General features: G+C 45.9%; 1 protein-coding gene across 1 annotated transcript in view; it reads left to right on the plus strand.

The window, feature by feature from the left end:
• LOC118398751 (5'-nucleotidase domain-containing protein 1-like) overlaps positions 1–27,616 on the plus strand; it is a 90,411-nt gene that overhangs the window by 17,895 nt on the left and 44,900 nt on the right. Inside the window, exon 7 of the mRNA XM_052471119.1 lies at positions 23,076–23,250. Coding sequence (XP_052327079.1) covers positions 23,076–23,250 — 175 coding nt within the window. The remainder of the gene's footprint in view (positions 1–23,075; positions 23,251–27,616) is intronic.

Below are 27,616 nucleotides of genomic sequence, written 5' to 3' on the forward strand. Positions count from 1 at the left end.
AAAAATCTTCTGTGGTCTTTGCTTTTAATGAATCGTTTAAGCATGCATGGGCAATGGTCTAGCCATGGATGTGTTTCTCTTTAAGGTTGAATGCTTGTCATGAATTGAGCATGTACATACAGCTTGTGTGTTGGCATAGCAACTGTATCATGTACATGCAGCTTGTGTGTTGACATAGCAACTGTATCATGTACATGCAGCTTGTGTGTTGACAGCAACTGTATCCATGTACATGCAGCTTGCGTGTTGACATAGCAACTGTATCCATGTACATGCAGCTTGCGTGTTGACATAGCAACTGTATCCATGTACATGCAGCTTTGTAATGCTCCATGTTTAACTTGGTACCATGATATGACAGCTAGTCGAAAACTGGGCAGGAAAGGCAATTTGGCTGTCTATGTTTACATTTACAGTGTACCCACAACTACTGTGAAATGAGTTGGCCAAACTAATTTGCCGAAACATGTAAGGAGTGAATCATTGAGGCATTATAGTAGAAGATCTCAGGCTTTGGTCTTTATTTATAGCAGTCATTGTGTCCTGACTGCTTTTCAGTTTTGTATCCATAACTCCTGGTTTGTTTCAATGGCATGGCAGAAGTTCAGTTATAAGGTTGCACTGGTGACGTAAGTTGCATTTGAAATGTGGCTGGGCTGTTTTTAGGGTTCACGTACAGGAAGGGCACAATTTACCTTAGCTTGTCTCTGAGGAGAGGATATCTCTATTTGAGTGTCAACATTTTCACGAGATACAGCTTCTTATTTTATCAATTAACAGTAGAACTCCATATTGTTCAAACTTGTTTTGGTTCTTGAAAACGTGTATCTATTGTATGGTTCAGTTTATAGTAGGGCAGGGTGCCTGTGTAGCATGAGAAATGTACGTCTGTTTCCATACAACTTCTGGTAACTCTTCGAAGGGTGGGAATGTCAACTGTTACGTCTGACACTCTAAATGGTGCCCTAGTTTTGTTTGTTCTTTGTTCTGTGCTAGATTAGTGAGATACGACAACTCACTGGGCACACCAGGTCATTTCAATGTAGATAATTAGGTAATAGTTGGTTGAAACATCAATGAGATTACAACCTACAGTATATTCACCCACTCAAAAAGACAGACAAAAGTTAGATACATTTCAAATGTGTTATCAACTATGCTTTCAACCGTTTCAAAAGCATAACCAAATTCCAATGGAGAAACGATGTCTGATTTTTGGTTTAGTTGTCACCCAAATGTCCATCACTGCGCTTTCAACCATTTAATAGTACAGCAAAGTTTAAATGGGAATACAATGTCAGACATTTTGTTGATTTATACGACAGATTGTGTTATCACTGTGCTTCATCTAATAGCAGAACTAAATGACCTGGATTGCAGTTGAACTTACATTAAAAGCAAGATATCAATGCCGTCCGAGATTCTCAGGAGATTATTAGAGCAATTGTGAAGATCTCCACAGACTGGCAACGACCTATGCATGATATCTTGAACATGCACACTTTATATGATTATGTGATAAGAACTTTCTAGTTACATTAACCTCAATGTGGCCATGGATGTGTTTCTCATTTTAAGGTTGAATGTTACATTAGTTTGTAGGAAAGCCTTAACTGTAGGCTATTTACTGTATTACAAAGTAATATTGAATTGTTTAGTTGACAAGTCAATATCAACATTTAAAGGAGAAGTACAGTATGAGTGATAAATGTGTGGTTACCTTTCATTTGCTCTGTTAACGATAACAGTAGAAGTACCTACTGTACAAAACCAAATATACCAGAAAGTCATTATAGATTAAGGTGGACATACTGTACACTACATGAAATACACTACATGACCACTCTTCAGGGAAGGCTTTCCACTAGATTTTGAACATTGCTACGGGGACTTGCTTCCATTCAGCTACAAGCATTAGTGAGGTCGGGCGATTAGGCCTGGCTGTTCAATGGGGTTGTAGTTGGGGCTCTGTTAAGGCCAGTCAAGTTCTTCCACACCGATCTCGACAAACCACTTCTGTATGGAGCTTGCTTTGTGTTGTCATGCTGAAACAGGAAAGGGCCTTCCCCAAACTGTTGCCACAAAGTTGGAAGCACAGAATCATCCAGAATGTCATTGTCAAATCAAATCAAACTTTATTTGCCACATGCGCCAAGTACAACAAGTGTAGACTTACCGTGAAATGCTTACTTTACAAGCCCTTAACCAACAGTGCAGTTCAACAAGACAAACATATTTACCAAGTTGGCTAAAATAAAAAGTAATAATAAAAATTAACACAATAAGAATCAAAATAACGAGGCTATATACAGGGGGCACCGGTACCGAGTACAGGCTAGTTGATGTAATCTGTACATGTAGGTGGGGGCGAAGTGACTATGCATAGGTAACAAACAAACAGCAAGTAGCAGCACAACTAAAACCATAGGGGAGGGTTTGGGTGGGTTTCTGTCGGCTCTGGCGTGGGACGTGGATCCCACTCCACCATAGTCTTTGTTTTCTTTTTTAGCGTCCTTTGAGTGGCGACCCTCGCCGCCGACCTTGGCCTAGTAACCCTAACAAAGGGCCCACCTGGACTGAGGGGTGCCTCATTACTGAGGAAGCTCAGGACCGAGGAGTAGCTCAGGCAGGTTGGCGGCTCTGGCGGATCCTGGCGGCTCTGGCGGATCCTGGCGGCTCTGGCGGATCCTGGCTGACTGGCGGATCCTGGCTGACTGGCAGCTCTGGCGGATGCTGGCTGACTGGCGGATCCTGGCTGACTGGCGGCTCTGGCGGATCCTGGCTGACTGGCGGATCCTGGCTGACTGGCGGCTCTGGCAGATCCTGGCTGACTGGCGGATCCTGGCTGACTGGCGGCTCTGGCGGATCCTGGCTGACTGGCGGATCCTGGCTGACTGGCGGCTCTGGCGGATCCTGGCTGACTGGCGGATCCTGGCTGACTGGCGGCTCTGGCGGATCCTGGCTGACTGGCGGATCCTGGCTGACTGGCGGCTCTGGAGGATCCTGGCTGACTGGCGGCTCTGGAGGATCCTGGCTGACTGGGGGCTCTGGAGGATCCTGGCTGACTGGCGGCTCTGGACAGACGGGAGACTCTGGCGGCGCTGGACAGACGAGGCACACTGTAGACCTGGTGCGTGGTGCCGGCGCTGGTGTTACTGGGCCGAGGACACGCACCTCAGGGCGAGTGCGGGGAGGAGGAACAGGGAGTACTGGGATCTGGACACGCATAGCATGCCTGGTGCGGGGGGCTGCCACCGGAGGGCTGGTGCGTGTAGGTGGCACTGGATAGACCGGACCGTGCAGGCGCACTGGAGCTCTTGAGCACCGAGCCTGCCCAACCTTACCTGGCTCGATGCCCACACTGGAGACACCGTGAGCTCCACAGCATAACACGGTGCCTGCCCGGTCTCTCTCGCTCTCCGGTAAGCACAGGAAGTTGGTGCAGGTCTCCTACCTGGCTTCACCATAATTCCTGTGTGCCCCCCCAAGAAAGTTTAGGTTGCTGACTCTCGTGCTTCCTACCGCGCCGCCGTGCTCATTTCTCCAACTCCATTCTCCTGTAACCTTCCTCGCACTGCTCTATCGAATCCCAGGCGGGCTCCGGCAACAAAGATAACTAAGGCCAGGGCGTGACAGGTACATTTGGTTACATTTGTATGAGACACCTGGGTGACTTCATGCTCATTGTCATGTAGCTCGCTAATTTTTGAAGTCTAAAACTCAGCTATTGTTGCCAGCTATTGTTGCCATCTTATGTTCTTCATTAAAATCATCACCAGCATCCTATTGGTATCTTTGGCTGTTCTTGGTCATTTGAAAGATGATGCAGCATCAATAAAAAACAGAACACTTATGTTTATTTCCTTGTATTTTCTTCTACCAGATCTATTGTGCTATATTATCCTACATTCAATTCACATTTCCCCAAAGAAGTTAATGCCAAAACGGCATGCAAAACAGGCAAGCCCCCAAAAATATGTATATATTTTAGACCTACAGTGGGGCAAAAAAGTATTTAGTCAGCCACCTATTGTGCAAGTTCTCCCACTTAAAAAGATGAGGCCTGTAATTTTCATCATAGGTAAACTTCAACTATGACAGACAAAAAAAAAAAATCCAGAAAATCACATTGTAGGATATTCTGTAAGTCTTCACAAGGAACTTGGTGGCTGACTAAATACTTTTTTGCCCCACTGTATATTTACTTTGTTTGCAACTATAGTTGTAGTGTTCTCAATTTTCCTTTTTAAATTTTATACATATTTAATATTTTGTTACATGCTTAATTGAAAATTTTCACAGGTTCTAAATGAAATAAATAATCAAATAAGAGTAAGTGCCTTTTTTGTTGTTGAGTATAATTCAAAATGTAATACGAAATAGTGCCTCTTTGCTTGACATCATGGGGAAATCAAAAGAAATCAGCAGAGACCCCAGAAATTTTTTTTTGATCTCCACAAATCTGGTTCATCCTTGGGAGCAATTTCCAAACGCCTGAAGATACCATGTTCATCTGTACAAACAATAGTACGCAAGTATAAACACCATGGGACCTCGCAGCCATCATTCTGCTCAGGAAGGAGACTCATTCTGTCTCCTAAAGATGCATGTACTTTGTTGCGAAAAGTGCAAATCAATCCTAGAACAACAGCAAAGGACCTTGTGAAGATGCTGGAGGAAATGGGTACAAAAGTGTCTATATCCACAGTAAATCAATTCCTATATCGACATAACCTGAATGGCCGCTCAGCAAAGGAAGAAGCCATTGCTCTAAAACCACCATAATAAAGCCAATCTATGGTTTGCAACCGCAGATGGGGACAAAGATCATACTTTTTGGAGAAATGTCCTCTGGTCTGATGAAACAAAAATGGAACCGTTTGGCCATAATGACCATCGTTCTGTTTGGAGGAAAAAGGGGAAGAACACCATCCCAACCGTGAAGCACGGGGGTGGCAGCATCATGTTTTGGGGGTGCTTTGCTGCAGGAGGGACTGGTGCACTTCACAAAATAGATAGCATCATGAGGTGGGGAAATGATGTGGATATATTGAAGCAACATCTCAAGACATCAGTCAGGAAGTTAAAGCTTGGTCGCAAATGGGTCTTCCAAATGGACAATGACCCCAAGCATACTTGCAAGAAAAGTTGTGGCAAAATGGCTTAAGGACAACAAAGTCAAGGTATTGGAGTGGCCATCACAAAGCCCTGACCTTAATCCTATAGAAAATTTGTGGGCAGAACTCAAAATGCGTTTGCGAGCAAGGAGGCCTACAAACCTGACTCAGTTACACCAGTTCTGTCAGGAGGAATGGGCCAAAATTCACCCAACCTATTGTGGGAAGCTTGTGGAAGGCTACCCAAAATGTTTGACCCAAGGTAAACAATTTTAAAGTCAATGCTACCAAATACTAATTGAGTGTGTAAACTTTTGAGTCTGACCCACTGGGAATTTGATGAAAGAAATAAAAGTTGAAATAAATCATTCTTTCTTCAATTGTTCTGACATTTCACATTCTTAAAATAGTGGTGATCCCAACTAACCTAAAACAGGGAATTTTTACTAGGATTAAATGTCAGGAATTGTGAAAAACGGAGTTTAAATGTGTTTGACTAAGGTGTATGTAAACTTCTGACTTCAACTGTAACTATTTATACATTTAATTTACAGACAACTTGCTATGTCGTGATATGTTTCGTTATTGGGATTTGAGATTTTGGCCATATAACCCAGCTCTACTCTCAGCAGCGGGTGTGGCTGAAATGTTCAAATCCTTTAATTTGATTGGCTGTCCACATATATATTGTTTACTTCTAAAATGTTGGCAGGTTTGTTTGCAGAGGGTGTGAGGGACGCCACGTTTCTTTGATCAGAAAGTGTATTTTAGTCATCAAGACTCAATGTTTCACTGACATGCAACCATTATGTGGCCTTTTTAGGGGTGTGAAATGTCAAAGTGAGGTATGTCAGCCACAGAAAACACCAGATAGTCAAACACGCTATTCAACTAGTGACCCCCACTCATAGAATGAGAGAGCCTATTGGCATAAACTATATGTATTTTACCACACTAATATAGAGTTGCTTTGGATAAAAGCATCTGCTAAATGGCATATATCATATTAGATTTTACTTGTTTTGGTCAACATTTTATACTATTCCTGAATTAGAAAAACAATCGTCTTTCCCTGTAGTTTATGAGCAAATATCGCGTCTCTGAACCACATTAAAACTGATAATGAAGTATGCTTTACTGATGTGTAATATTTGTGAGATTTGGAGTGGGATGAAAGATTGTTGGCAGAAATTAGTTAGTGTTTAACGTGTTAATATTTTCACTGCAGGGTTTCGTGTCTCGAACTGTGGTTGGGCTTCTTAGCTTCATTATGAGATTTGAATAGACCTTCCCCAGTAGTGGCAAATGTGGGTGTGTTCAGAACTATGCTTAGATTTGAATGACATGTGAGTTGGTTGCCCTCTAGGTCTACATATATGCGTACAATGGTCAGTTTTCCATTAGAATACAGCACACTAGAGCACAGTTTTCAAACTGTCTATTGAAAATGTGTAACCTAATGTTGAATCTTACATCTTCAGGTGTATCTTAACCCATTGAAGCATCATTCAGAAGTATTCAATGTGAATGTTACCAACCCTTCAACTGTTGTGTTGTACTTTTACTGTAGCACCTTGATGTTGCCATAAATCAGATGATGAAATGAAGATGAATCTCATAAATCTCACTTATAGTGTCTAGCACTACTGTAGCTATAAATAACTGTCTGTTTTGGGGCTATAACGTGCCCAGCGGCAGATCTGAATGCATTGTTTATGGAGATTGTACCTTTAGACAGGAGGGGATCATTAATCTCCATAAGTGTAATCATCCCCTATCGTTAAAACACAACTGGGCTAGACTTGCTGCTTGCTGGGATTTTTCACTTTCTGTCTCTGTTTTTTCTCCTTTCCCCATGTATTCCCACTCAATTGCCTAATATTAGACAATTAGGGTTATCTTTTGCAATATTGGGCTATGTAATGATGGAGATTTTTCTCCCTGATGATGGGGAATTTAAGACGAGGCTTCACTTGACTGAAGATCAGATCCTGAAATACAATTCCACCCGACTTTTATTTTCCTAAGATGTCCATGCTAAATATAACTTTGGTTTTATATAATGACAGATTTCAATGTCCACACTTTTCCTTTTAGGGGAGAGTGACTATGTAACTGGCGTCAGTGTCCCCAGAGTTAACTGCACATTGGTGTCCCAAAACCACCATCCCGTTCATCTGAATTGCCATCCATTGTTCTTTGTGTATCACTGTCTTTGTCTCTTTCTTTTTTTGAAACATGTCAATATATCATCAGGAGAGACTTGGTGAGCTGGTGAGTGTCCTTTTGAAAATAGTTTTTCATCCCCAGCGAGACTGTTCGCTGGGGATTTTATCTCTGTAGCCATCATGATGCCAGTGGTAATAGGTGGCAGACATCAGCCCGAGGTCTTCAGTTTTCCCTCTTGGGGTCTTAATCACATGTAAAGGACTGTTTCGCAGCATCTTTCTTAACCCAGACACTAAAGGATACTCTCTGCTGATGACAGACTGCACCCAATCCTGAAGACGCAAATGTGTTGAACCATCTTACAAATGTTTGTGTCCATTCAGTAGGACAAACAGATAACATAAGAGTCTGTGACTTTGGCTTTGTTGAACCATGCCACTATTGTTACCATTGGTCACAAACTAAGACGCCCCTTGTCTTTTCGCTGACATTAAAAAAACGAAAAATGCATAGGTGATCCAATGCAGCAATTTGTGGTCATTCGTCTAAAAATGGCCCATGCTCGGCCGCTGGTGGCTGTGCAAATATTTTCCCAGGGTTCACGCAGGTGCAGGCAAAAATATCCCCATGCTATGTAAGGTTACACTGTTTTGTATCTTCAGAGAAAACAAAACAACATGTTTTCCTAGATTATAGCTTTCCTCTTAATAGATGTGCTCCATATTATTTATTTATACTTGGCCATGTAGTTGTTATCTATCAACTTCAATTAGGACTACATAAATGTTTATTTTCATTTCCATAACCTATAACTTCCCTCCCTGGTGATTCTGTAGATGATAAGGAAAATGTTTGACTCAAGCTCCTTTCCCTTCACTTATGATGCAGCTGTTTGTGAACTTGTGCTGTGCTCTGCCCTAATTTTCATTCTGTTGATTTGTGCATCCTGTCGACACTCTTTGATGTGAGGCGAGAGTTGTCCTGTCGGACGTGGAGCTCGCCTCACCACAGCTGCTGGGCAGTGCTCCAGTCAGGCCCTGCCCCCTCCTGTTACTGTGCCAACGTGTAGGAGCTGTAGTAGCCCCCCACATATTCACTTTAAAGCCACGTACACACGCACACATACAGACACACATATGTATGCCACACACACACACACAACAGATAGTCCAAAGTGTCCTATTTTCTGTGCACCACTGCTGCTACATGTGTAACTCAAACAATTCCATAGTTTCTTGATATGTGTATAGGCTGTGGGCTCCGCCCCTGGTCAATCCCTAGACAACCATTGTCACTTCCAGGTTTATGGTGATATAGGAAGTGGGGTGTCAGAATTTAGGGGGTCGATGTGGTTTTTAGAAGGGAATGGCTGATGAACCTTGAGGGAGCATGGCAGCACCGGGTGGCTCAATATTGAGTCATCATGTCTGAGGGCCGTGCGAGGAAAATTGCGGATTGTGAGAAGAAGCAAGGCAGAAAGAAGGGCGCGAGGTGCAAACCCGAACCGACTGCAAAATACAAGCTGAGTACTTTCTTGTTGGGGTCAAATACAGGAGAGAAAAATGCACTTTACAGCCGTGAAGGCCTTGAATAGTCGACAGATAGTGAACTTTTTATCCTGATAAAAGTGAGGAGAAAGAACCTGTGTTGTCAGGTGATATGAAGGCTTTCCAAGCCTCATCCCAACGATCAGGAAAATGCTCGATGACACTGGCCCAGTGTGAGTACGATTCATGGAGAAAGTGGATCCATGCCTTGTAGTATCAGGTTGGGTTCAGTCAATTCGATCAAAGTATCCAGAGGGGGACTTGTTTTGATTTGTGTGTGTTTGCTGCTCAGAGGGAGAGGGCGCTGCGCGTTTTGAGACTCAGCGCGAAAGCGGCTTTGCTCTCTGGAGCAGAGCGCCACTGAAAGAGTGATAACTGGGGTGGGTTGAGTGTTAAGGTGGACCAACTGAAGTTGGGGATCCCCGGTGTCTGTGATGCATGCCGTTTGATTCAAACCAGACCCGGTGTTGAGTGCGAGACTGAGGAGACCCTGTCTGTTCTTTTGAGTTTTGGTGCTGCGTGTTTACAGAATAGTCATGCTAGTTAATTATCCTGTGAACGCTTTTGTTCTGAACCCATTATGGTGTTTCAGGTGCCAATTAGTTTGGTCATGTTGCAATATGTAGGAGGGAGATTCCAAGGTGTGAAAAGTGTGCAGGAGGGCATGGGAAATGTGTGTAGTTTCGGTGGAAAAAGTGGAGTGTTTTAATTGTGGAGGTTGGCATTGTTGCTGTGGATAAGAAATGTCCTATGAGAGTGATACAGGTTGAAGTTTCCAGGGTGAGAGCAGGGCAGGAAGGGTCATATGCTGAGGAAGTGAGGAAAGTAGAGGATGGTGGACAGTGAGGGAGCCTGAGAGGATCCCTGTGAGGAGTAGGCAAGTACAGAGTGACTCCAACTGTTTGCTTTAGTAAGGTTGGCTTCTTGCCATTTATTGCAAGGATCATTCATTTGAAACCCACAGATGGAAAGGAAATCTCAGGAGATTTAATTGGTAGTTACCAGAGATTTTAGTGCAGAAGAACTACAACGGGTTTAAGAGAAGGATTTCCAGCCTGCCAGGGATAATGGTATATAGAATGACTGTACAAAACATTTTAAGAACACCTTCTTAATATTTAGTTGCACCCCAGAACAGCCTCAATTCGTCAGGGCATGGACTCTACAGGGTGTCGAAAGCGTTCCACAGGAATGCTGGCCCTTGTTAACACCAATGCTTCCCACAGTTGTTGGCTGGATGTTCTTTGGGTGGTGGACCATTCTTGATACACACAGGAAACTGTTGAGCATGAAATACCCAGCATCATTGCAGTTCTTGACACCTGGCATCTACTACCATACCCTGTTCGAAGGCACTTACATTTTTTGTCTTGCCCATTCACCCTCTGAATTGCACACATACACAATCCATACCTAAAATGTATTAAGGCTTAAAAATACTTATTTAGTCTCCTTCCCTTCATCTGCACTGATTGTGAAATGGATTTAACAAGTGACTTCAATGACAGATCATAGCTTTCACCTGTATTCACCTGGTAAGTCTATGTCATGGAAAGATCAGGTGTCCATAATGATTTGTACCCTCAGTGTATATATGGTTAGAAGGCAGTGAAATTGCAACCCAAGGCTCGCATGCCATCTTAGGGGAATGGTTACATTCAGCGGATGAGCTGGTCAGAGTGGGAACTCTCATAGAAAGGGACTTGCAGGCCTCCAATACATACTGGTCCCAAGTCAATAAGACAGTGAGCAGCAGAAGAACTCCAAACCTCCCTCTTTCCCTCCTTTTGGAGGAAGGAAGCCTCCAGGGAACATTGGCATCTTTCAGCCTGCCAATGAAGGGACTGCACTCTCCAATCCAATCACGCTGCTGTTACTGTTTAGGTCATTCGATGCCACACTCTTCTTGATAGTGGATGCACATACACCCTTGTACAGGAATCATTGGGGTGGTGGGTGAGAGGGCCCAAAGAGGAGTTGAAACCATGCCTTGACTGTTCTTTTGTCTTAGCGGATGGCCAAGCCAACCAAGCCATGTGTCTACAGTTGAAGTCAGAAGTTTACATACACATAAACTCTCCTTCCAGACTCACATCAAACATCTCCAATCCAAAGTTAAATCTAGAATTGGCTTCCTATTTCGCAACAAAGCATCCTTCACTCATGCTGCCAAACATCCCCTCGTAAAACTGACCATCCTATCGATCCTCGACTTCGGCGATGTCATTTACAAAATAGCCTCCAATAATCTACTCAATAAATTGGATGCAGTCTATCACAGTGCCATCCGTTTTGTCACCAAAGCCCCATATACTACCCACCACTGCGACCTGTATGCTCTCGTTGACTGGCCCTCACTTCATACTCGTTGCCAAACCCACTGACTCCAGGTCATCTTCCACTGCAAATCTACTATTGCAGTGTTTTACTTGCTATATTGTATTTACTTCGCCACCATGGCATTTTTTTGCCTTTACCTCCCTTATCTCACCTCATTTGCTCACATTGTATATAGACTTATTTTTCTACTGTATTATTGACTGTATTTCTGTTTTACTCCATGTGTAACTCTGTTGTATGTGTCGAACTGCTTTGCTTTATCTTGGCCATTGTAAATGAGAACTTGTTCTCAACTTGCCTACCTGGTTAAATAAAGGTGAAATAAATCATAGAAATATTGTGCATGCGAAGAAGAATGATGAAGGAACAAGGCCCCGTGTTAATTGTAGAGGCATCAATGTGAAGACCACTCTTGACGCCTTCTCCATGCCTCAAATTCAGGAAATACTGGAGTCCTTACAGTATTCAGAATTTTGTGCAGGTGGGCATAGACCCTGACAGCATCCAGAATACGGCATTTGTTACTCCGGTGGGCTTATTTGAGGTTTTCATTCTTCCCTTTTGTTTGAAAAATGCTGGAGCATCGTTCCAAATGCTCATCGAAATAGCCCTTGCAGATGTGAAGGGGAAGTGTTGCTTTGTAAACACTGACGACATGCAGTGTTTTCCCGCTCACAGCAACACCTGGAAGACCTAAGAGATGTGTTCAGCAGGTTGCAAAAAGCCGGGCTCATGGTGAACCTGAAGAAATGTAGCCTGTTCCAGAGGAGCATTTCTGTCTCTGGACATGTGGTGTCGTCTGTGGGCATCGTGACACAGGCAAAGAAGGTTGATGCTGTCAAATATTTTCCAATGCTTTGGTCAATCAAGAATGTGGAGAGATTTCTCAGTATGGCAGAATGCTATCATCGCTTTATCCCTCACTATGCAGACCGCTCTGCTCCTCTCAATGCTCTGAAGAGGTAGGATGTGTCTTGGGCTTGAACATCAGAATGCCAGAGGCCTTTCTAGGACTTGAAGTAAGCCCTAACCAAAGCACCAGTGCTCCTCTCCCTGACATCTAACTTCCCTACAAAATAAAAGCAGATGCCTGTGACATCGGTCTTGTTGCTGTTTTGACACTAGATTGGCGGTGAGTGAGTTATCACCTATGGATCAAGACTGCTGAACTCTGCTGAGAAGAACTATGGTGTCTCTGAGCAAGAGTGCCTAGCCGGAATTTTGGCAGTGAAAAAGTGTCTGCCTTTCCTTGAAGGTAGGAAGTTCGAGGTCATTACTGACCACTCAGCCCTGGTCTAGGTGTTCAACCATCCAAAGCCCAATTCAAGACTGGTAAAATGGATGATCAGACTACAGGAGTTTGCCTTCAATATCACCTACAGAAAATTACAGTGCAACATTGTTCAGGATGCTCTCTCCTGTGCCCCGGTTGGGATACAGATGCAATCCACGGTCTGCTTCAGCCAAGCTTCAGCCAAGACATGGAAGCATCAATTAAGCCATTGAAAATAGGTATCTGTTCCTCCCTGTTGGACAATGGAGGTATAGAAGTTTCAACTGTTTGTGCCACAGGGGATGAGAGAGTAGTTCTTGAGACACGTCCACCAAGTGGACTGTCGTGGAAATCTAGGGGGAAAAAAACCCCATCTTGATTAGATAAGTATTCAACCGCCTGAGTCAATACATGTTAGAATCATTACAGCTGTGAGTCTTTCTAGGTAAGTCTCTAAGAGCTTTGCACACCTGGATTGTGAAACATTTGCTCTCTATTTTCAGAATTCTTCAAGCTCTGTCAAATTGGTTGTTGGTTATTGCGAGACAACCATTTTCAGGTTTTTCCATTAGAGGTGGACCGATTTTTATGATTTTTCAATGCCACCACCAAAAAAAGCAGATACCGATTAATCGGCTAATTTAAAATATATATTTTCTATTTGTAATAATGACAATTACAACAATACTGAATTAACACTTATTTTAACTTAATATAATATATCAATAAAATGAAATGTTCAATTTGGTTTAAATAATGCAAAAAACAAAGTGTTGGAGAAGAAAGTAAAAGTGTAATATGTGCCATGTAAAAAAGCTAAAGTTTAAGTTCCTTGCTCAGAACATGAGAACATATGAAAGCTGGTGGTTCCTTTTAACATGAGTCTTCAATATTCCCAGGTAAGAAGTTTTAGGTTGTAGTTATTATAGGAATTATAGGACAATTTCCCTCTATACGATTCGTATTTCATATACCTTTTTGACTATTGGATGTTCTTATAGGCACTTTAGTATTGCCAGTGTAATAGTATGGCTTCGGTCCCTCTCCTCGTCCCTACCTGGGCTCGAACCAGGAACACATCGACAACAGCCACCCTCGAAGCAGCGTTACCCACCGCTCCACAAAAGCCGTGGCCACTCCAAGTCTCAGAACGAGTGACGTTTGAAACGCTATTAGCACAAACCCCGCTAACTAGCTAGCCATTTCACATCGGTTACACCAGCCTAATCTCGGGAGTTGATAGGCTTGAAGTCATAAACAGCTCAATGCTTGAAGCACAGCTACGAGCTGCTGGCAAAACGCATGAAAGTGCTGTTGGAATGGATGCTTACGAGCCTGCTGGTGTCTACTATCGCTCAGTCAGACTGCTCTATCATATCATAGACTTAATTATAACATAACACACAGAAATACGAGCCTTTGGTCATTAATATGGTCGAATCTGGAAACTATCATCTCGCAAACAAGACGTTTATTATTTCAGTGAAATACGGAACCGTTCCGTATTTTATCTAACGGGTGGCATCCATGTTACATTGCACAACCTTCAATGTTATGTCATAATTACGTAAAATTCTGGCAAATTAGTTCGCAATGAGCTAGGCGGCCCAAACTGTTGCATGTACACTGACTCTGCGTGCAATGAACGCAAGAGAAGTGATACAATTTCACCTGGTTAATATTGCCTGCTAACCTGGATTTCTTTTAGCAAAACATGCATGTTTAAAAATATATACTTCTGTGTATTGATTTTCTGAAAGGCATTGATGTTTATGGTTAGGTACAGTTTTCGCAAATGTGGTTTTGTTAAATCATCCCCCATTTGTCGAAGTTGGCTGTCTTTGGTTAGGAAAAAATAGTCTTCACAGAGTTCGCAATGAGTCATGTTAGCAGGCAATATTAACTAAATATGCAGGTTTAAAAATATATACTTGTGTATTGGTTTTAAGATGGGCATTGATGTTTATGGTTAGGTACACATTGGAGCAAATTTTCGCGAATACGCACCGCATCGATTTTATATATATATATCTATATCAACGGACACGCTAGATAAACTAGCAGGACACGCTAGATAAACTAGTAATATCATCAACTATGTGTAGTTAACTAGTGATTTATGATTGATTGATTGATTTTTATAAGATAAGTTTAATGCTAGCTAGCAACTTACCTTGGCTTCTTACTGCATTCGCGTAACAGGCAGTCTCCTCGTGGAGTGCAATGTAATCAGGTGGTTAGAGCTTTGGACTAGTTAACTGTAAGGTTGCAAGATTGAATCCCCGAGCTGACAAGGTACAAATCTGTCATTCTGCCCCTGAATAGCAACTCACTCCGCTGCCTGGCCTTGTGCTATCTGGCTGTTACCCCCTCCCCTGTACCCGGACCCTAACCCCCACCTCGTACCCCCAGACCAACCGCTGCTGTGGAACTGAAATAATGATTTGAATGAACTGAGAAACTTATCCTTATTTTAGATTTGTGTTTTCTCTTTAAAAACGAAACATAGTATGGCAGTTAACCCACCGTTCATAGGCCGTCAAATTGGTGTCCAAAAATACAGATTTCTGATTGTTATGAAAACTTGAAATCGGCCCTAATTAATCGGCTATTCAGATTAATCGGTCGACCTCTACTTTCCATAGATTTTCAAGCATTTACTTCAAAAACGGTAACTTGGCCACTCAGGAACATTGTCTTTGGTTAGATTTTTTTCGCTAGTTGAATTTTCCATGCAGTCTGCTTTATGTGTGAAATACACATCTTCCTTTCATGACATACGTGCCCTCCCATATTCTTCTATTAGTGGTGTTGGGTTTAGTGACCATTATTAATGTAGGGGAAACACAGAGCCCTATGGGCCCTGGTGAAAAGTAGTGCATTACATAGGTAATATGGTCTCATTTAGGATGCAGCCTGGGTGTCTTACTGTAGCAGGGTGACATCCAGAGGGACAACAGGGTCCTTGGCCCTCGGTCCACCCATAGGTTGTCAGGCAGGCCAGGCAGCCACTCTGGCCAGGCTGTTCTGTTTATCTGGAGATAAAATGAAGTGTGAGAAAAACGGTGGAGGAGACTGCAGGGCTGGAGATCACAGCCAGATGTTTGTTTCTTTCCTAAAACTACTGATATTTCAAAAAGAGAAACAGAGTTAATCAGTTTTTGCCTAATGTTTAGGTTATGTAAACTTTCATTAGGACACATCATATCACACTGCAGAGTTGGTTGTGAGACTGATGGGTGCTTTTGTTTGTTTTGTCTTCCAATGCTGACCTCTGCTGTTAAAGTGATGCTAGTTTTGAAAGTTGCGCTTATGATCCAAAACTGGTCCCGAATTCCAATTCATACAATATGTTATGAATTTGTAGGTGGTTAAGATCCCGTTAAATCTGTTTAAGAATGTTAGCATGATGGATAACATGAATAAACCTTCCAGTACAAATCTGTATTTCAAATTAAAATAACAAAAATGACATTGGCTTTACTAAATAGATGATTTTATTTGCAATGCATGGCTTCTCATTGCTGAAACATTAAGAGATTCTCATCTGGTATCAGTCTCCCCCCTCTTCTGCTGAGGTGCATGAATAGGGTTGCTCTTGGTCTTGGTAAATGCAATGTTGCTTTTGTACCACATGATGGCAGTATGCTCAAACCTTTTACAGCCTCTAGAAAGTCCTGTTTAGTTTGTGAAAGTAGAGGGTCCTTAAGAGAGTGGCGGTTGAAATAATGTTTATTTTCTTTACAGAATGTTGGAGCTGTAACAGATGTCCTTTAGCATGTCACCCTTATATACATGTTGCATATGGAAGCACTGGCAACTCCTACATAGTAGGCTACGTAGATGTGAGTCAATGTTTGTGTTTAGCCCTTTTCTAGCTACAGAAGACATTCCCATTGCATATACGGAACGTTATATAGCTATTTATCATTTGCACATGGGCCTCTGGTGTCTGGAGCTTGTGAACTGCCTAGGGACAGATCTAGGATCAGCTTCCCCTCCCCCAATCCTAACCTCAACCATTACTGGGGGAAATGTCTAGGGGTGACTTCACCCTACTCACATGCTATGCAGCTAGCTAGCTATTTGTCATTTACCCATGCAACTTCTGGTGTCTGTAGCTTATTACCTTTGTTGAGGTAAGGACTCTGGGCTGTTGCCTTGAGAGAGGGAGTGGAAAAGTACAATAGAAGGGTGAGTCTCCTCTCCCTGCTGCCTGTAGTGTGTGTACTGTGATGCTCCCTCCCTGAGAGCTCTCCTCTCCCTGCTGTCTGTAGTGTGTGTGTACTGTGATGCTCTCTCCCTGAGAGCTCCTCTCCCTGCTCTCTGTAGTGTGTGTACTGTGATGCTTCCTCCCTGAGAGCTCCTCTCCCTGCTCTCTGTAGTGTGTGTACTGTGATGCTCCCTCCCTGAGAGCTCCTCTCGTCTCCCTGCTGTCTGTAGTGTGTGCACTGTGATGCTCCCTCCCTGAGAGCTCCTCTCCTCCCCCTGCTGTCTGTAGTGTGTGTACTGTGATGCTCCCTCCCTGAGAGCTCCTCTCATCTCCCTGCTGTCTGTAGTGTGTGTACTGTGATGCTCCCTCCCTGAGAGCTCCTCTCCCTGCTGTCTGTAGTGTGTGCACTGTGATGCTCCCTCCCTGAGAGCTCCTCTCCTCTCCCTGCTGTCTGTAGTGTGTGTACTGTGATGCTCCCTCCCTGAGAGCTCCTCTCCCTGCTGTCTGTAGTGTGTGCACTGTGATGCTCCCTCCCTGAGAGCTCCTCTCCTCTCCCTGCTGTCTGTAGTGTGTGTACTGTGATGCTCCCTCCCTGAGAGCTCCTCTCCCTGCTGTCTGTAGTGTGTGTGTACTGTGATGCTCTCTCCCTGAGAGCTCCTCTCCCTGCTGTCTGTAGTGTGTGTACTGTGATGCTCCCTCCCTGAGAGCTCCTCTCCCTGCTGTCTGTAGTGTGTGCACTGTGATGCTCCCTCCCTGAGAGCTCCTCTCCCTGCTGTCTGTAGTGTGTGTACTGTGTTGCTCCCTCCCTGAGAGCTCCTCTCCCTGCTGTCTGTAGTGTGTGCACTGTGATGCTTCCTCCCTGAAGGCTCCTCTCCTCTCCCTGCTGTCTGTAGTGTGTGTACTGTGATGCTCCCTCCCTGAGAGCTCCTCTCCTCTCCCTGCTGTCTGTAGTGTGTGTACTGTGATGCTCCCTCCCTGAGAGCTCCTCTCCCTGCTGTCTGTAGTGTGTGCACTGTGATGCTCCCTCCCTGAAGGCTCCTCTCCTCTCCCTGCTGTCTGTAGTGTGTGCACTGTGATGCTCCCTCCCTGAGAGCTCCTCTCCCTGCTGTCTGTAGTGTGTGTACTGTGATGCTCCCTCCCTGAGAGCTCCTCTCCCTGCTGTCTGTAGTGTGTGCACTGTGATGCTCCCTCCCTGAGAGCTCCTCTCCTCTCCCTGCTGTCTGTAGTGTGTGTACTGTGATGCTCCCTCCCTGAGAGCTCATCTCCTCTCCCTGCTGTCTGTAGTGTGTGCACTGTGATGCTCCTCTCCTCTCCCTGCTGTCTGTAGTGTGTGCACTGTGATGCTCTCTCCCTGAAGGCTCCTCTCCTCTCCCTGCTGTCTGTAGTGTGTGCACTGTGATGCTCCTCTCCTCTCCCTGCTGTCTGTAGTGTGTGTACTGTGATGCTCTCTCCCTGAGAGCTCCTCTCCTCTCCTCTCCCTGCTGTCTGTAGTGTGTGTGTACTGTGATGCTCCTCTCCTTTCCCTGCTGTTTGTAGTGTCTGTACTGTGATGCTCCCTCCCTGAGAGCTCCTCTCCTCTCCCTGCTGTTTGTAGTGTGTGTACTGTGATGCTCCCTCCCTGAGAGCTCCTCTCCTCTCCCTGCTGTTTGTAGTGTGTGTGTACTGTGATGCTCCTCCCTGAGAGCTCCTCTCCCTGCTGTCTGTAGTGTGTGTACTGTGATGCTCCCTCCCTGAGAGCTCCTCTCCCTGCTGTCTGTAGTGTGTGTACTGTGATGCTCCCTCCCTGAGGGCTCCTCTCCTCCCTGCTGTCTGTAGTGTGTGCACTGTGATGCTCCCTCCCTGAGAGCTCCTCTCCTCCCCTGCTGTCTGTAGTGTGTGTACTGTGATGCTCCCTCCCTGAGAGCTCCTCTCATCTCCCTGCTGTCTGTAGTGTGTACTGTGATGCTCCCTCCCTGAGAGCTCCTCTCCCTGCTGTCTGTACACTGTGATGCTCCCTCCCTGAGAGCTCCTCTCCTCTCCCTGCTGTCTGTAGTGTGTGTACTCCCTGCTGTCTGTGTCTGTAGTGTGTGCACTGTGATGCTCCCTCCCTGAGAGCTCCTCTCCTCTCCCTGCTGTCTGTAGTGTGTGTGTGACTGTGATGCTCCCTCCCTGAGAGCTCCTCTCCCTGCTGTCTGTAGTGTGTGTGTACTGTGATGCTCTCTCCTGAGAGCTCCTCTCCCTGCTGTCTGTAGTGTGTGTACTGTGATGCTCCCTCCCTGAGAGCTCCTCTCCCTGCTGTCTGTAGTGTGTGCACTGTGATGCTCCCTCCCTGAGAGCTCCTCTCCCTGCTGTCTGTAGTGTGTGTACTGTGATGCTCCTCCCTCCTCTCCCTCTCCCTGCTGTCTGTAGTGTGTGCACTGTGATGCTGTCTCCTCTCCCTGCTGTCTGTAGTGTGTGCACTGTGATGCTCCCTCCCTGAGAGCTCCTCTCCCTGCTGTCTGTAGTGTGTGTACTGTGATGCTCTCTCCCTGAGAGCTGCTGTCTGTAGTGTGTGTACTGTGATGCTCCCTCCCTGAGAGCTCCTCTCCTCTCCCTGCTGTCTGTAGTGTGTGTACTGTGATGCTCCCTCCCTGAGAGCTCCTCTCCCTGCTGTCTGTAGTGTGTGCACTGTGATGCTCCCTCCCTGAGGCTCCTCTCCTCTCCCTGCTGTCTGTAGTGTGTGCACTGTGATGCTCCCTCCTGAGAGCTCCTCTCCCTCCCTGCTGTCTGTAGTGTGTGTACTGTGATGCTCCCTCCCTCCCTGAGATGCTCCTCTCCCTGCTGTCTGTAGTGCTGTGATGCTCCTCCCTCTCCTCTCCCTGCTGTCTGTAGTGTGTGTACTGTGATGCTCCCTCCCTGAGAGCTCCTCTCCTCTCCCTGCTGTCTGTAGTGTGTGCCTCTCCTGCTGTCTGTAGTGTGCTGTCACTGTGATGCTCCCTCCCTGAGAGCTCCTCTCCTGCTGTCTGTAGTGTGTGTGTACTGTGACTGTGTCTGTATGCTCCCTCCCTGAGAGCTCCTCTCCTCTCCCTGCTGTCTGTAGTGTGTGTACTGTGATGCTCCCTCCCTGAGAGCTCCTCTCCTCTCCCTGCTGTCTGTAGTGTGTGTACTGTCCTCTCCTCTCCCTGTGTAGTGTGTGTACTGTGATGCTCCTCCTCTCCTCTCCCTGCTGTCCTGTGAGAGCTGTGATGCTCCTCCCTCTCCCTGCTGTCTGTAGTGTGTGTACTGTGATGCTCCCTCCCTGAGAGCCCTCTGAGTGTGTGCACTGTGATGCTCCCTCCTCTCCTCTCCCTGCTGTCTGTAGTGTGTGCACTGTGATGCTCCCTCCCCTCTCCTCTGCTGTCTGTAGTGTGTGTACTGTGATGCTCCTCTGAGAGCTCTGTGATGCCCCTCCCTGAGAGCTCCCTCTCTCCCTGCTGTCTGTAGTGTGTGTACTGTGATGCTCCTCTCTCTCTCCCTCTCCTGCTGTCTGTAGTGTGTGCACTGTGATGCTGTGTGTGTGTGCACTGTGATGCTCCCTCCCTGAGAGCCTCTCCCTGCTGTCTGTAGCTCCTCTGAAGGCTCCTCTCCTCTCCCTGCTGTCTGTAGTGTGTGTACTGTGATGCTCTCTCCTCTCCCTGAGAGCTCCTCTCCCTCTCTCCCTGCTGTCTGTAGTGTGTGTACTGTGATGCTCCCTCCCTGAGAGCTCCTCTCCTCTCCCTGCTGTCTGTAGTGTGTGTGTACTGTGATGCTCCCCCCTGAGAGCTCCTCTCCTCTCCTCTCCCTGCTGTCTGTAGTGTGTGTACTGTGATGTGTGTGTACTGTGATGCTCCCTCCCTGAGAGCTCCTCTCCTTTCCCTGCTGTTTGTAGTGTGTGTGTACTGTGATGCTCCCTCCCTGAGAGCTCCTCTCCCTGCTGTCTGTAGTGTGTGTGTACTGTGATGCTCCTCTCCTTTCCCTGCTGTTTGTAGTGTCTGTACTGTGATGCTCCCTCCCTGAGAGCTCCTCTCCTCTCCCTGCTGTTTGTAGTGTGTGTACTGTGATGCTCCCTCCCTGAGAGCTCCTCTCCTCCCCTTTCTCTGTGCCAGGATAAACACCTGGCCTGCACTGGCCTGATGAATACCTCCACTCATCTGCACCCGGGATGTTTCCCTATGCCTTCTTTTCTCTTACTCGTCAGAAGTGGCTCTGCTTATTTTTTCACATATTGGTCACGTTCTTTTGCTCCGGTGCAAATACAACTCTACTAAGTCCTGTTTTAATAAGCATGCAAATGTGTTAATGTTCATTTTAAATTTGGCCTTGTGTCTCCTGTGTATATGACAAGCATATCAGTTGCAATCCAGTGAGGGTATAGTACAATGCAATATTTCTGGGTTCCTGGGTTCCTCTTAAAAAGAAAACAACAATTAGTAGAAAAGCTTGTGTTGCCACTTCAAATGACCCCCTCCCATTATAATGTATTCAGATTGCTTTTGGTGCTGCATTTTAGCAGGCTGTTTTCAGTACAGCAGGTTAAGTGGGATATTTTGACTGCCTGTTTTTATAACAGAGATCAGAGCATTGTACTAAATTTAACCCGGCTGGAGGTGCCTTGGAGCAGCCTATGGGTCTTTGAAGAACAGACTGCCTGTACTGCTGTCTGGGTGGGGGTGGGACGTGACCCATACATCCCCCTAACCTCCTGCTGTTTCCTGTGATATAGCTCAGGGAGTGAGCTGTCCATTCTGTGGTTAATTCTACATAAGTCAGTCTTGTCCTTCAATCCAGTCAGTGTCACAGGGCACCATCTCATCATCCTGGCCAGACTGAGAATGCATCCCAAATGCCACCCTATTTCTTTTGTAGTACACTACTTTTGACTAAGGCCCAAAGGGTTCTGGTATTAAAAAGGTGCACTTTATAGGGAATAGGGTGCCGTTTGAATGTGTCTGGGGCTCATTATCCTCTAATGAAAACCATATACTGGTTGAGAGCCTTCTAACTTCAAATAGACAGCACTGGTTTAGAAGGAGAGTTGTGCCGGTCTTCTGACCTGGCCTGCCAGGATGGCACACAGCCGTATTGAATAGAATTCATCCACTTGGTTAGGGCTGTCTGCCAGATGACATTTGTAATACTCCAACTGTACATGGAAAATAGAACGACCAGAAGATCATCCTTGGCTTAGCTTACTGACTTACCCACACGTTAATGAGGAAATGGATGTTCTGTGTCCCACGATTGTCTCTCAAATCCATTACATCTCTTTGTGTATAGGACAAGGCTTTACTTCTTTGACAGGAACAGCTTTTTGGAAAGAGAGAGGAGTGTGGTCATCATGGAATTCTTGTAATGAAATTGCTTTCTTCTCCATCCAGGGATAATTACTGTGTGTGTGTGTGTGTGTGTGTGTGTGTGTGTGTGTGTGTTTGTATTTGTATTTTGGGGGTTGAGTTGGGCTGAAGACATATTTGTTTTGCAAATGGAAAATAAAGTACACTACATGACCAGAGGTATGTGGACAACTGCTCGTCGAACATTCCAAAATCATGGGCATTTAATATGGAGTTTGTTTGAGCTTTACTTAGTTAAATAAAGGTTACATTTAAAATTACACCACTCCAGCCGACGCTTGGCATTGCACATAGAGATCTTAGGCTTGTGTGCCTAAGCTGCTCGGCCATGGAAACCTATTTCATGAAGCTCCCAACGAAAAATGATTGTGCTGACGTTGCTTCCAGAGGCAGTTTGGAGCTCGGTAGTGAGTGTTGCAATCGAGGACAGATGATTTTTACACGCTTCAGCGCTCGGAGGTCCCGTTCTTTGAGCTTGTGTGGTCTAGCACTTTGTTGCTCCTAGACCTTTACACTTCACGATAAAAGTATTTACAGTTGACTGGGGGACCTCCTATGGGGGCAGAAATTTGATGAACCGACTTGTTGGAAAGGTGTCTTCCTATGACTGTGCCACTTTGAAAGTCACTGAGCTCTTCTTTAAGGCCATTCTACTGCCAATGTTTGTCTATTGAGATTACGTGGCTGTGTGCTTGATTTTATACACCTGTCAGCAACTGCTGGGGCTAAAATAACCTAATCCACAGATTTGATGGGGTGTTGACATACTTTTGTGTATCTACAGGTGTAGCTAGGATCTTAATTTGAGCATTTTCTCACAGGAGGAAAATAATCCTGTAGCAACAGGAAATGTTAGTTATTCTGTGGACTATAATTAATGGACATTTTTCCAGGGGTTGATACATTTTTAGTTAGGGCAAATCAAGTCTGACATTTTAAAGTGGTAACCTTTTTTAAACCTTGAATAGGCTACACGTTTGCATTTCCTGCTGTGCAACAGCATGATCAAATGAAGATCCTACATCTCAAGTATTCGCTACTATGCAAGTTATGGGTCTCTAAGTGTGTTGTTTGTCTGTCCCTCAGAGGATGCTGGGTGGTACTTTCCCAGTGTGAAGAGGGACCCTGGTCGTTACCTGCAGCCCTGCTCTGAGTCTGTCAAGACCTGGCTGAGGAGCATGAAGAGTGCAGGGAAGGTCCTCCTGCTCATCACCAGCTCCCACAGCGACTACTGCAGGCTCATCTGTGACCAAATCCTGGGGTGAGTTAGTAGTGCACAATATGTCATTTGGGACGCTGCCCATAAAACACACCTGATAGGGGCCAGGCACGAACCATATTGGTTTAGCCCCAGTATGTGAGATGGGAGAGCAGAACCAGTCAGGCTATATTTATTTTATGGTTTTATGATGAGCCCCTAATGCAGGGCTATTTAACTCCAGTCCAGGAGGGTCTAACACTTCTGGTTGTCTTCCTCTCCTTCAAATAAGGGACCGTTTTAGACCTGGGATACCAGGGGAGTGCAATTAACTACCATGTATAAACACAAACCAGAAGTATTTTCGGCTTTCCAGGACCAGAGTTGAATAGCCCTGCCCTACTGGCTCATCCCTCCCAACCCACATTGTGTACAGCTCTCTCATGCCATTACACCTCATTCCTTCAGTCACCAGAGCATCCGCTGACCAGCTAGCAAGTGTCTTCACTGATATTTTCAACCTCTCCCTGACCCAGTCTGTAATACCTACATGTTTCAAGCAGACCACCATCGTCCCTGTGCCCAAGAATGCCAAGGTAACCTGTCTAAATGATTACCGCCCCGTAGCACTCACATATGTAGCCATGAAATGCTTGAAAGGCTGGTCATGGCTCACATCAATGCCGTCATCCCAGACACCCTGGACCCACTCCAAGTCGCATACCGACCAAACGGATCCACAGATGAGGCAATGTCTATTGCACTCCACACTGCCCTCTCCCACCTGGACTAGAGAAACACCTACGTGAGAATGCTTTTCTTTTGACTATAGCTCAGCATTCAACACCATAGTGCCCTCCAAGCACATCACCCCCTCTCAACACAGTACACTGTCAACCCTCATTCCCACTCAGCCCAGCAGAAATACAACAGAAGACTAGAGTGAAACTTACTATGGCCGAGCCTGACCATTATGTAGTGGTGCTGTTTGTGCTAGCAGACCCCCTGTCAGTACCCCCCTAAAACCTCTTACAAATTCGGTCAGGCAGCAAGGGGAAGTCTTGCGGACTGGTGCTGTGGCTGGTCTTGCTGATGGCAAAGTGTGTTTAATAAAATGCCTTTGTGAAGTGTCTCTGCACATGATCTAAACAATCACACATCACCAGTATTACTTCACAGTGGAGAACTTAGTCGTGAGTTTTAATCCAACCAATGCCATTGCCTAGCTACAGTAACATTTGATGCTCATCTGGATAATCTATTCTTCTGTTCCACTCTGCTAGTGTAGCTGGCCGTTATGATGGACAGTCAGACTTAGGGGAGAGGGGCTGAAAGTGAACCGTTTGTTCTGGATGCCTACTAGGTCTTCAGGGACCTCTGTGGCCCAGGCTTTCCCCACAGATAACTGAAGCCAGGAAATGGTGCAGGCTGTGTCTTGCCGTGTGGTGGCTCAGGGATAAGCTTTGCTTTGTTCTGCTGTACGGGTTGGCCTGCATGTGAACCTCCTGTGTGAGACAACATTTGGCTCCACAAGAAACTCAGATTAGTTCCAGTCTGGAGTCTATAAACAATATGCATTTCAACACCTCTCTAATGCATAGACACTCCCCAGTGAAGAATGCCCCCTCGTGATCTGACTTTGGTTTCTGTTGGGAAGAAATAATGTCACTTTTTAAAGCCCATGCTTCTCTCAGGAACACCATAGAGGCGTGTAGGCTGTGGACCAGGGACAGAGAGCTGTCAGAAGTCTCACAACAAGACCAGGGATGCCAGACAGGCCCCTACGTGCCAAGTGTAGCTAGGTGTCTCCTGGCCTCTCCTGCCGTTGGACACAGCAAGATGAAGACCACAACAGTCTACATTACAGCTTAATTTATACACTCACCAGCGAGTGTATTAGTTTATACACTCACCGGCCAGTTTATTAGTTACAACACCCCATACACTAAATTGAAGAAGCCGCTCCATTGGGCCCTCAATCACCAACACTGGACAATTGAGGAGCGGAAAAACGTTGTCTTGCCCGACAAATGCTGTTGCATCATGCTGATGGCAGTGTCAGGATTTGGTGTTAGCAGTCCATGGCCTCATCCTGCCTGGTGTCAATGGTACAGGCTAGTGGCGGTGGTGTACTGGTGTGGGGAATGTTTTCCTGTCACACGTTAGATCCCTTGATACCAATTGAGCAACAAAGGTTTCCGAAACCTTGTAAAATCCATGCCCCGAAGAATTCTGACTTTTTTTTTTTTGGGCTGGAGGCAAAGGGTGGTCTGACACAGTACCAGAAGGGTGTACCCAATAAACTGGACAGTCAGTATATGTTTGCTCCGACTGGTATTTTTAGACCTCCCTGTAATACTTTTTGCTGGCTAGAATTGGATGTATCTATAATGTTATGTCAGGAATATATTTGACTAGCTCCTAAGTCTGTAGAATATGGATTTTCACCAGTGGAGGCTCCTCAGAGGCAGATAGGGAGGACCATCCTCAGTGAATTTCAGAAAATGTTTAATATTGAAACATTTAAAAAGTTATCCTTTTTAGATAAAGCTAAATATATTCACTTTACCAAATGATTAAAACGTAGTGGTTTGCAATGAAGGTCTACAGTAGCCCCAGCAGTGGTGTAGCCAAAGGACAGCTAGCTTGTGTCATCCACTGGGTACATTGACTTCAATATAAAACCTAGGAGGCTCATGGTTCTTACCCCCCTCCATAGACTTACATAGTAATTATGACAACTTCCGGAGGACGTCCTCCAACCTATCAGAGCTCTTGCGGCATTAACATTTACATTACATTTAAGTCATTTAGCAGACGCTCTTATCCAGAGCGACTTACAAATTGGTGCATTCACCTTATGACATCCAGTAGAATAGTCACTTTACAATAGTGCATCTAAATCTTAAAGGGGGGGAGGGGGTGAGAAGGATTACTTATCCTATCCTAGGTATTCCTTAAAGAGGTGGGGTTTCAGGAGTCTCCGGAAGGTGGTGATTGACTCCGCTGTCCTGGCGTCGTGAGGAGTTTGTTCCACCATTGGGGGCCAGAGCAGCGAACAGTTTTGACTGGGCTGAGCGGGAACTGTACTTCCTCAGTGGTAGGGAGGCGAGCAGGCCAGAGGTGGATGAACGCAGTGCCCTTGTTTGGGTGTAGGGCCTGATCAGAGCCTGGAGGTACTGAGGTGCCGTTCCCCTCACAGCTCCGTAGGCAAGCACCATGGTCTTGTAGCGGATGCGAGCTTCAACTGGAAGCCAGTGGAGAGAGCGGAGGAGCGGGGTGACGTGAGAAACTTGGGAAGGTTGAACACCAGACGGGCTGCGGCGTTCTGGATGAGTTGTAGGGGTTTAATGGCACAGGCAGGGAGCCCAGCCAACAGCGAGTTGCAGTAGTCCAGACGGGAGATGACAAGTGCCTGGATTAGGACCTGCGCCGCTTCCTGTGTGAGGCAGGGTCGTACTCTGCGGATGTTGTAGAGCATGAACCTACAGGAACGGGCCACCGCCTTGATGTTAGTTGAGAACGACAGGGTGTTGTCCAGGATCACGCCAAGGTTCTTAGCGCTCTGGGAGGAGGACACAATGGAGTTGTCAACCGTGATGGCGAGATCATGGAACGGGCAGTCCTTCCCCGGGGGAAGAGCAGCTCCGTCTTGCCGAGGTTCAGCTTGAGGTGGTGATCCGTCATCCACACTGATATGTCTGCCAGACATGCAGAGATGCGATTCGCCACCTGGTCATCAGAACGGGAAAGGAGAAGATTAATTGTGTGTCGTCTGCATAGCAATGATAGGAGAGACCATGTGAGGTTATGACAGAGCCAAGTGACTTGGTGTATAGCGAGAATAGGAGAGGGCCTAGAACAGAGCCCTGGGGGACACCAGTGGTGAGAGCGCGTGGTGAGGAGACAGATTCTCGCCACGCCACCTGGTAGGAGCGATCTGTCAGGTAGGACGCAATCCAAGCGTGGGCCGCGCCGGAGATGCCCAACTCGGAGAGGGTGGAGAGGAGGATCTGATGGTTCACAGTATCGAAGGCAGCCGATAGGTCTAGAAGGATGAGAGCAGAGGAGAGAGAGTTAGCTTTAGCGGTGCAGAGCGCCTCCGTGATACAGAGAAGAGCAGTCTCAGTTGAATGACTAGTCTTGAAACCTGACTGATTTTGGATCAAGAAGGTCATTCAGAGAGAGATAGCGGGAGAGCTGGCCAAGGACGGCACGTTCAAGAGTTTTGGAGAGAAAAGAAAGAAGGGATACTGGTCTGTAGTTGTTGACATCGGAGGGATTGAGTGTAGGTTTTTTCAGAAGGGGTGCAACTCTCGCTCTCTTGAGGACGGAAGGGACGTAGCCAGCGGTCAGGGATGAGTTGATGAAGGAGGTGAGGTAAGGGAGAAGGTCTCCGGAAATGGTCTGGAGAAGAGAGGAGGGGATA

The sequence above is a fragment of the Oncorhynchus keta genome, chromosome 19 (genome assembly GCF_023373465.1).
Source record: "Oncorhynchus keta strain PuntledgeMale-10-30-2019 chromosome 19, Oket_V2, whole genome shotgun sequence".
In the NCBI taxonomy this organism is placed as follows: Eukaryota; Metazoa; Chordata; class Actinopteri; order Salmoniformes; family Salmonidae; genus Oncorhynchus; species Oncorhynchus keta.